The 11,088-nt window shown below is 41.2% G+C and overlaps 1 protein-coding gene across 2 annotated transcripts in view; it reads right to left on the bottom strand.

Moving 5' to 3' along the window:
* Window positions 1–2,129: 2,129 nt before the first annotated feature.
* The window catches only part of VCAN (versican), a 114,273-nt gene continuing 105,314 nt past the window's right edge, over window positions 2,130–11,088 (bottom strand). The window contains exons 13-15 of one of the 2 annotated variants that reach the window (XM_054809554.1): window positions 6,948–7,092; window positions 5,620–5,802; window positions 2,130–5,145 (exon numbers count right to left, since the gene is read on the bottom strand). In XM_054809554.1, the coding sequence (XP_054665529.1) occupies window positions 5,015–5,145; window positions 5,620–5,802; window positions 6,948–7,092 (459 nt within the window). In that variant the 3' untranslated portion in view covers window positions 2,130–5,014. The remainder of the gene's footprint in view (window positions 5,146–5,619; window positions 5,803–6,947; window positions 7,093–11,088) is intronic. The other variant, XM_054809555.1, reaches the window with a different exon arrangement.

Raw genomic sequence — 11,088 nt, 5'->3', positions numbered from 1 at the left:
CTCTGTAGCAGTAACAGCTGATGGCTTCCCCACTTGGAAATATTTATTTGCTGTGAAAAACAAAATTTGCCATCAAATTGCACTTTAGAGGTTCTTAAGTTCCCTTCCATGTCTACTGCTGGAGTGTTCAAATGATATACCTTTTTCTGGGTGTCCTTACAATTACTATACTTCTTGGCTTCACCAGGCTAACAACTTTGTGTGCCCTGTAAGCTTCTGTCCAAATATGATTTTATCCCTTTCATTGTTTGTCAGGAAAAACAGTGTGCTCACAGAGTCCTACGGACGTTACTGCTTACAATCAATAATACAAGGTGTATGTTTTCTCTGAAAAAAAGAATGCATTTGCCTTTGTGTAGTAAACACAGTTGCGCTGAGGCCAGAGATTTTTCCAGTCATTCTTGGTATGCAATACCTTAAACATTTCCTGCTGAAGAAGCAGTTTTCTACCTGGAGGGATGAAGCCTACAGACAGCTTGAGTCATCTTCTGCCTCTGGGGGACAGGACGGCATGTTGCAATCCTTTTAACTGAGCAGAGAACATGACCACCCTAAGAAATAGTGCCATTTCACACCAGGAGCAATTCATACCCCTCTGCCTAGAGATGCCATTGAAGTTCACAGATCTGCCCAGAAGCCCTAGGAGGCACCTTTGCAGCCACTGTGCCTTCAGCAGCCGTGCTCAGGCTGAGGAGGAACCATCTGGGTTTTTTTTCTTTTGAGACACAACAGCAGCAAGACTCCTCAGCAGACGAAAACACAGCTCTTCCAAATGCAAAAAGTCAGCATTTACACTGTGGAAAAAAAGAACAAAACAACCCCCAAACTTACTAGATGTGCAGAGCTTCACTGAGGATTTAATTATATCCACAAGTCACACTCCTAGCAGGATCCAGGTTTTCAGAAGTTACGGAACAGTGTTGACATGGGTAGCTGCTGCTCCTCTTCCTCTTGCTTCCCTTCCTCCTCAGTCCCCCCAGGCCGCGGTGCTGCTGAGCTGCTTACAGCTCCAACCTGCACCAGCTGTTGCAGCTCCAGCCTCCCATTGCCAAGGGAATGTCTCTGCCTGCGTGCGCTTGCTTCTGCGTGTGCTCAGAGCACAGATGCTGCCTACAGAAATGAAGACTTTTCGCTTAAAAGAAGTCTTACACAGACCGTAACCACACCCATAGGTTGAACCTCAGACAATGTTCCTCCAGCCACTGCTAAAGCAATTTCTGACTGCAGAGCCCTCTTTGTGGGCTATCCCTTCCATCGGCGGCCCCTTGCCAGCCCATTCGTATCTTGCTGGCGCACCTGCTGCGCTTCCAGGGACTTTTGTTTTCTCCCACATGGCCTGTCCATCCCCAGCCTCTGATGAGTCGCTGCTTGGCAGAGACATCTCAGGCAAGAGAGCCCATAGAAACCAATGTCCCTGAAGGAGCCCTGCCATCAGGGAGCTGTCCCTTCCTCCCTAGCTTCTAGAAGTTGTGCATCTTTCAGGGCATAGCTGGAATACAGGAACGTTTCCACTAACCAGCACCTTCTCTTGCTATTTGAGAAGCCCTGCTGAAATAAGTGGCCTGGCTTATTTCTATCCTGTGTGGTGCTAACCTCTGCGGGAAGCGAACCCTGTGCCCCGGGGTTCATGGCAGGAAGTCAAATTCAATACCTGAAGGGGCGGCAAGGTGTTCAGAATAACAACAGCTACCCTGCAGACATTGCCAGGGGCGCACAAAACGCGGTTGCTCTCTCGTGGCATTTCGAGCTCTGTGCACAAACCTGCGGCCTGAGCGCTGGCTGAACCAGATGCTGCCCGTGCTGCTGTAACCCCAGATGTGCCGTGCACATCAGGACTCCTCTAAGCTAATGACTTTAATCATCAATGCCCCCCACGCTCTCCTAACCTTTCCACCTCCTTGTCTACAGCTGTTTCTGTATCCTTTTAAACGGCAGACAGTGCGTTAGTAGAGACAAAAAGTTTAATACTTATGCAACAGGGGAAGATTACTACAGGAATACCACTCTAGTATTTGTCTTGCTTGAACTTGTAAAACACAATCTAAAGCGGACTCTGCCATCTCTGCAGCAGATACAGGGTAACTTTGAAAAATAAGTTAATAATTCTGGTTTAACTTGAAAGGCAAGAAAGGAGAGCTAAGAAACACTCGCTTGGAAAATCTGTATTTAAATCTCTAGTTTTGTCTTCTGCCTCTCTACAACCTGGAGTTCAGAGATGCTCCACGTAGGGGAATCATGGCACCTGTTGTGATAATGCCCCAGCTTCACAGCAGACCTAACTTTGTGATATCAGCGGCTGCATTTTGCAGTGGGCTGGTATTGGAACATTTGGGGTTTAGATCAGTATTAGAAAAAGTATCCAGAGCTGAATAAAGTTCCATTCTCTGTCTAAATAAACAAGCGTGGGTAACAGGCTTTTTTGTTCTTTTTTTTTTTTTTAATAAGGAATGTTGTCAGTCCTAATTTATTATGCGTAATAGAAGGAGGTGAAAAAAATCAATATAAGCACTGTATCTAACCTATTTAAAACTACAATCACAATGTTATTTGAATGCCTTACAACATTGTTTAAATCCAACAAGTAGACAAGAAAACAACAAATCTATGCAGGGTTTTTTATACATATGGTGAGAAAGTTTGCAAAGTGTTAAAATATATTTTCTGTTCTGTATGTTTCTGGTACAAGGAAGTGATGTGTAGAATACTGTATATTTATGAACAGAACCTTGACTTATACAAGCAATAATCGACTTCAAAACATACAATGTATATCTTAAAATATCCCCTAGAGCTGCTCATATAAAGTCAAATCCAGCACCTACTAAAGTTCAGCCAGCTGACTCTCTTTGACTCCAGTGGGCACTTGACTAAGCCCATGACTATTGTGAAGTACCTGACAGTCTAATTGTATTCATATGAAAAAAATCACATTGCATAGATTTAAACAGGAAGACATGCAATAACAAGACAAGTCACAGTATAGCAAAACCTTGTTTCTTTGGTGAAACAGAAGCAGATATAAAAGTTACAAAGATTTTAGACTTTCATTCACAAAAAACCAGACATTCACATTTTACACTATACAAGATAATAATATAAATAGAGAAAAGTATTATGTGCATTGTTTGGGGGCGAGGGGTGGGGAATGAACCGGCCAACACAGTGACGCACTGCCACGTCGAATGCACAAAGATTGGGTACATTCGATGGAGCGGCCACTGCAATTTCTTAAGAGATGTTGTCTGGAACTGTAGTTACTGTTCCCAACGAGCTATGTCAAGGTCACTCCATGGACAGCTCTGCCTAGTACAAACTCTTACACGTTGGCTGTGTTTCAATTCTTTTCCCTTTCAACTTTTTGCATCATATCCCCACACTAACACAAAGGCATAAGCCTCTCTTCTGTGTTTGTATTTGTAATGTTATTTTAAAACCTATATCGTAGGGAACTTACTGTTCTTTATTTTCACTGGTTTTTGTTGGGGTTTTTTTTTGTTGGTTCGTTGGGGTTTTTTTTGTCCTGTGCCCAAAGGTGTGCAAGGCACTTTGCAGAAATAACAGTCCTTTCTGTGGAGAGGTCGTTTCAAACGTTACCTTCTACACTTACTGTACAGATCCAGGTCAGTCATCGAGCTGACCAGGGTAAGAAATCATAATAGAAAACTCCTACGTACACACTGCACCAACTACAACCTACAATCTCTTTGTGCACACACTTCTTTCTAGAAAGCCAAGATTCTGATTTTTCTGTAAGTCACACAGTTCTCACCCATCTAACTGCAAACAAATGATCCTGTTTAGCAGGAATTTTGTTCTCCAGGGAAATAGCAGTTGAACTGAAAGATGGTTCCAAAAGTGGAGCTCAGGGGCTAATACTGCACTGGTGAGCTCTTTCAATCTTCTTTGCTTGGGTAAAATAACATCCAATAAATTAAATCAGTATGGCTTACTTCATTTATTTATGTACGCTTCACAGCTGCAGCATTCATACACAAACATTCATTACTTTATAAAAAGATTAAAAAATGGTTATATATACAAAATTATTTACTTTTTTGATTTTTGTTTGTTTTTTACAAAAAAAATCCCCCAAACACCAGGTCTATCTCCATTTTAGAATGCAGAGACCTGTAATATAGACCTTGTGGTTAATGTTGTGAAAGTAATTTTTTTTCAGGTTTTTTTTTTTTTTCTCTTTTCAAAAAAGTGGCCCTGGTTGATAAAGTTAATGTATTAGCACTTGGATTTTTACAGGCCCTCTCTGCCATACACAACTCCTCCATGCAGTTCTTTATTATGAATGGTGAAGCTGGAATGGAGAGCAGAAAAAAAGTTCCACATGCAGTCCCTAGTTCATGCTTCATGCCACTTTTATGTGCTCTGTCTAAACTTTGCATCACGTGGACACAAACTGTACCTTGGATGGGAATTGGCACAGTTCCCATTTTTTTTTTTTTTAAAAAAAGTCATGTAACTTGTGTGTTTATCTTCACCTGATAATAGCAAATTTCAGTCAGTGAAGTTATTTCAACCATTTCCAGCCTAGGTAAACAACATAAAAACATCGTCATAAATGACTGAAGACCTCTGAGGCCGTTCTAACCATAAATATGCCTGAAATTAGTGTGACTTTTCATTTTATATACAGGATTTTAAAAACAACACACAATTAAACAACATTAAAATCATCTTATTTACATTTTCATTGGTGCTAGAATTGAGCTGTTTAAATATTGCAGAAGGCTGGTATATATCATAAAATGGTCCACACCGATGGCATATAGAAAACTAATCTTTATAGGCTGGAAATGGTTTCCTTTTATCCCCATAAGCACTTCTCCTTTTTTTTTTTTTTAGATTTTCTGATAAACACCATATTTTTGCAAAATGCATTGTGAATACCGCAGTCCATAGTTTCAAAACAATTTGATAATACTCCTACAAGTGATAGAAAAGGCACAGAAAGTTATGACTTTGGCTGAAATGGTGGAAATCCGCATTCACCATTTAGCTCTCAGCGCCTTGAGTCTTGCCACGTCCTGATCCAGCGATGATAGTGTTTTGATGAATTTAACGATGTTGCCTTTCCTGATGAAGAATGTTTGTAGTAGTATTTCTTAGAGTAAGTCCTTTGGTATGTGGACGCTGCAATGAGAAGGAGGAAAAAAGCAAAATTAATTTAAAATTATGTAACTATGAATGGTCTGGCTATACTTCACATTACAGTTTCATTTATTCTTGATTAGTTAGAGGGTTAACAAATGATTAACTGGTACTATGACCATGTTACAGACAGGAGAAACATCTCTTACACACAGTTAGACCACAGTTGCAGAAAGAATTGTTAGTGTTGTTAGGAAACTTTTGATTTCAGGGGCTTTGTAAGAGTGTTGCTGTTTACTTTAAAAGAATCTTAGTGATTTCTGTAAAAACAGAAGAGGAATATTTTCATTAGTTTTGGAGGCCTGATGTTTATTCCTACAATAGAGTGAGCAGTATTGCTCTTATAATTTGTCATACCAGTTTTGCACTTCTCTTAAAATATATGTTCTTTACTTATTAATCTTAAATAAGTCTATCGTTTCTGGTCCAGCACTGGTTTTCTTTCAAAGAACTCACGATTCATGCAAGTAATTTTAGGCATATCCCATCTTCCATTCCCTTGGCACCGGATGGTTGGAATGTGACGCTGGATGAAACCATCTTTGCAGTGATATCTAATAAGGGAGTTGATCTCATAACGAGGTTTCATCTTCCCAAAAGTCTTTGCATTTTCCACAACAGGAGGCTGACCACAAGCAACTGAAAGGAAGAGAGAACACAACCCAAAACCTCAGTTTGTAAATGCACTGCTGGTTATGGTGCTGACCTCTAAACCCTGGCTAGGGGAGGATGTCAAGGGACCTCAGTTAGACTTCCAAAAGACACATCCAAATAAGGACAGGGAGATCAGCCTTTTCTGTAGTTCTCCAGCCTTGTAGACCAAATACAGTAATGATGAAAATTGGGAAACAGCAGATAGTATGGTTAGTACTGTCTTTTTGGTTTAAATTTCTGATGTAAATTTGAGCCAAAAAGGTTGGCATACTCACACAAAGTAGTGCTTTTCACTGGAAAGCTGCAAAACCTGGAAACCGATGAAGTTATTACAAGCATTTAAGAAAAATGTCTCATTTTCAATACTTATCATGTCTTCCTCAACAATAGACTATTTAAAAGCACTTAAAACTGATGGATCCGCCAAGGCCCAGAGAACATGCTAAGAAAAAGGAGTAAATGGTAGTTGGGAACAATGGAGTGCACACAAGATTTTGGCTGCTGCTTTACTTTCCCAGTGTGAAGAGGCAGAGGCAATTCCTAAAGCATCGCTGTACGGCTCCTGGTAACAGTCAGGTTTCCTGTAAGTATCAGCTCTAACAGTCTACAAACCAAACATGCTTTTCAGATTCCAGCAGTGCCATTAAACCAGATGATTTTGGAAAAGAGGAAGACAAAGGTCAGCATTACTTGATGGGTGAAAATTATGCTCAGCTGATGCCGAAAAGCTAACCACATACCAGTGGTCAGCTGCCTGCTCTGACTGCCTACCAATATTCTGCTGCCCACATACTTGACAGTGATGCCATCCCAGAAAAGAAGAGTTGGTAATGTTTTCATGGTATGCAAGTAAAGCAGGCCTGCCAGTTACATGAATGCCTCTTTTGCTGAGATCTGTGCCTAAGAAATTTGCCTGGTTTTAACCAAGAGTTTCAACTGCGTATACTTTTGTGCCTGACTCAAGAACAGATGGTAGAGATGTAATATGAGGATATAGATGAAGGATGACTGTGAGGCTAACTCATTTGAGGGTTCACTGTACTGGTCACCAGAAACCAGCTAGAATTTGTCATTTTAACTTTATAAAACTAGAATTTAGAGAATTACGCTATTGTTACTTAAGTTTGTACCTGTTCCTTTCTTGCAGGTGTAGGTAAGGTGATAATTGCATGGTACGTCATTCCATTGTCCATTCTCATGCCATATTATAACAACACAGTCTTCTCCAGCAGAAAAGAAGCTGTCTGGCTGGTTTGGTCGCCAGTTTTCATATTGCTGCAGAAAAGAGGAGCAAAACCATTATTCCCAGTGCTGGAGTATATTTACATTCCATTTTACAGAAGAACACACAATATTACCTTTGGTGACGAGGAATCTCAATTGTTTGATTCAGGCCGTTAAGCACGAGCTAAACAAAGCTAAATTTATAATATCCTCCCACTCTGTTAACAGATTATCTCAATGGGAAAAAATATTCTGATCTAACTTCTCACTTACTGTAAACTGATGTCAGGTGAACAAAACAAAGTGACATAATTCAGTGCAAGCAAAATCTGATCCTAAGTGTGTTGAAACACACTTTCCTACATAGACAGACGTGAAGTGGAATGCCAGGAAATGCAGTAAATAGGCCATAACCCTCGTTAGTCCACATCTACTAAATGGCAAATTACAGACTAGCTTCTCAGACTCAAATTATTTATTCTCTGACCTCATTTCTCTCACCTCCCCCTCTACTCTGCCCTGGTGAGGCCACATCTGGAGTTCTGTGTCTAGTTTTGGGCTCCCCAGTTCAGGAAAGACGGGGAACTACTGGGGAGAGTCTAGAGGAGGGCTATGAGGATGATGAGGGGACCGGAGCATCTCTGGTATGAGGAAAGGCTGAGAGAGCTGGGTCTGTTCAGCCTGGAGAAGAGAAGACTTGAGAGGGGATCTCATCAACACTTACAAATATCTAAAGGGTGGGTGTCAAGAGGAAGGGGCCAGATGCTTTTCAGTGGTGCCCAGTGCCAGGACAAGGGGCAATGGGCACAAACTGGAACACAGCAAGTTCCATCTGAACATGAGGAAAAACTTGTTCATTCTGAGGGTGACCGAGCACTGGGACAGGCTGCCCAGAGAGGTTGTGGAGTCTCCTTCTCTGGAGATATTCAAAACCCGCCTGGATGTGATCCAGTGCAACCTGCTCTGGGTGATCCTGCTCTAGCAGGGGGGTTGGACTAGATGATCTCCAGAGGTCCCTTGCAACTCCTATCATTCTGTGATTCTGTGATTTAATGAAGTCATTCAATGGGATGATGTGCAGAATTAAGTGTAAAATAAGTAAAAGTGTCAGAATGTGTCCCCAGGTCACTGCAGATTGATATTTCCATTAAAAAGGCCTAGGTGGCAGACTGAGCATATACAGCAGCAGGCTTTCAGCTTTAGAAATGATGATCCAAATTATGCCCTCTGTAGAAAAACTAACTCCAGACCTCTATGAATATATGAGTAAACACAGAAACTGGCACACTACTTTTAGAAGTAGAAATCTGATTGTTGTGACAGGGGAAAAAAAAACCAAAACCCACAAACCTTCAAATGGCTGAAAAATAGCTTTAACATAAAAAAATAAAGTTTCTTAGCCCTTCACCTGGGACACACATCTGGCATATCAATTTGGGTACGCTCTGTTCTTTGGGATTCAAGCTGGCTACACGCAGGTCTGCACTTACTTAGCTACACAGCTCTGCAGCTTTCAGCTCTGCAACTACCTAAAGGTATGTCCCTACCAAGAGCTGTGGATGTTGGCTGCTGGCAGGCTGTGCACAGCTCCCTGCATGAGCTAAACCCACTTTTATTCCGCTGTAAAACGCACTCTTTCAAGCGCGGCTAAGCTCACCATTGCACGATGTCATTTTTGGATGAAAATTAGGGAGGATTCAGTCTGTTTTTTCAGTCAATAAGCAGGAAAAATAGAAACAAAGGAAGTGTAACACCGATAGAAAATCTATGCAGTAGACCGTGGTAGGGGACATATAGCCTACTCTCCTTGCTGTCATCAGAGGTGGGATAATCTTTATCCCACTTTTTGTTTCATCTTGATCCCAAATGAAGCACAGTAATTTGAGATTAGCATAATGTTATATAAAGAAAAGTGAGAGAAGATTTGGGAAACTATTCTTAGTGATTTTCTTTGGGATTTCTGTTGTGTCACTCCAAGAAGAATTTAATGAAGGATAAAAATAGATATCTGAAAGAACTGGAATTCACATAAACGCCAGACATTAACCAGGCAGCTAGCCCCTTGTATGGTCAAAATGACACAGTTTCTACAGTGCTTATATTTTCCTCAGTGCTTACATCTTTCTGTCTAAAGCTGGCCCATATAAATGTCATAAAAGTTTAGCTTTCTATTTTCTTAACTTTATGAAATAACCACTATTCACTGACTGGGTGAACACATTTTAGAAATAAAGTTTACATACCCCACACAAGTAGTATTTACCTTAGAATGAATCAAACTATGAAAAAACCTGAGCTAAATACTTAACCTTTTCCTACCACCTGTCACCTTACCCATCACAGGTTTTAATTATCCAAGCAATTTAACAATCATGTTCTAAATAAATTTATTCTGCACTGAATTTATTACCTCCAATAAAGCATCCCGCTTTTTATGTGGAATTAACTTAATTTCATCTCAACATTTCAGTGTTTAACAGTCCTAAACTACAATACACACTAACTCATTTAGTCCAGTCCAGAATTCAGCATTTCACATTAGCTTATAAATCAGAGTACGGGTTTTTCGAGTACAGTAGCCAAATACCATACATATGAGTCAAATGGGATTTGCGGTGTGAGGGGCTTCCTGCAACACCTCGTGCAAAAAAGAAAAGCAAGCTCTGTGCATATCTCCAGCAAGAAGGAAAATGAGAAGGAACGAATATGCCCATGCATGGCATGTATTAATGTAACTTAGAGTGCTCCAAGACCTCTTTTCCAAAAAGGCATCTTAGAATGGCCTCCGAGCCAAAGGTCTAGCACCCTTTTACAGCAGAGCTGGTTAAGGATGCAAGAATTCAATCAGGTAAGGTCGTGCTACCACAACATAGAAAGCTACTGCCTGCTACACCAGGGATAGCCGAGTGCACGCACACACTGAAGGCTTAGGCTCGCCGATGGTACTGCCCCAGGTACCTGCTCCATCTCCTCTACATGGCGGGCTGCGAGGCACCTTCAGGAGCACCACAAAGCATAAGGCATGGCAGGAAAATTGGTGTGGGTTTCACTTGCACTGCAGGGAAGTCTGTCTGAGTGTTGCAGAGATGGGGTAAGCAGAAAGAAGTGATCGCCTCTCGCTTTCACCTCTGAACGTCTTACTGAAAAGTAAGATTTGCTAATGTAAGTCACGGGCGTACGCATGGTTGGTCACACTGCTCAGAGGATGGGCAGCAACTTCTTAAGCTGAGGCAATCCAATCACTTTCAAGACTATGCCCAGACATATGGACACATAGAGAAGTTAAACAGCCAGGTTAGTGGTAGAAAAGCTTGATCAGTAACATCCTGACAGCAAAGGAAAGACTTCCACAAGTCTTACAACTTTTTCTTGTGGAAATGATACTACAGAGCTGTTTGCTTGCACAGGGATCAGAGTGTGGGAATGAAGGATATTTTATGGCTATCGGGGACGTGTGAGCTGAAGGTGCTCAGCAGCTTGCCAGCTCCCACCCTGAGCACATAGACTCCCTATGCTCTTACTCGCCTTGCCATAATGACTCCAAAATTTGTGTTTGCTTTGCTGGCTGCAGCGTAATGGCAAAGGATTATATCTAGGACCTGTGGTTTATTCAAGAATGTCTGATATCCTTCAGCATGACTTGCTGTTACCTCACATCTGATATCGTCATTGCATGGATTTATTTTGGCTGAATAACTCTGATTTTGCTTGGGTTTAGTGCCAGAATTGCTTAGCAGAGGAAGTTCCAGACTGCTGAATTGCTTTCTTAGGTCTCCACCCAGCTCTTCTGTAATTTTTCAATTCCTTATTTAGCCACTGATAATGGGATAATGATACAAAAAGATTCTCACAGTTTGAGCGGAATAAGTTGCTAGACAAATAAACTAATATTTTGCTTTCCTCTTACGGATTACATTTTTGCATGACCATGAGCATGATTACATTTACACTAGTGTAAACCAGGGGTGACTGCACTATCTCCAGTAAACCTACATCAGCAAAAAATTAACAGGAAAGAACCAAATCCCATAAGTCACATACTGATTT

The sequence above is a fragment of the Grus americana genome, chromosome Z (genome assembly GCF_028858705.1).
Source record: "Grus americana isolate bGruAme1 chromosome Z, bGruAme1.mat, whole genome shotgun sequence".
Lineage (NCBI taxonomy): Eukaryota > Metazoa > Chordata > Aves > Gruiformes > Gruidae > Grus > Grus americana.
Note: the sequence above shows the minus strand (reverse complement) of the source record. Positions and strands in the feature narration are given on the sequence as shown.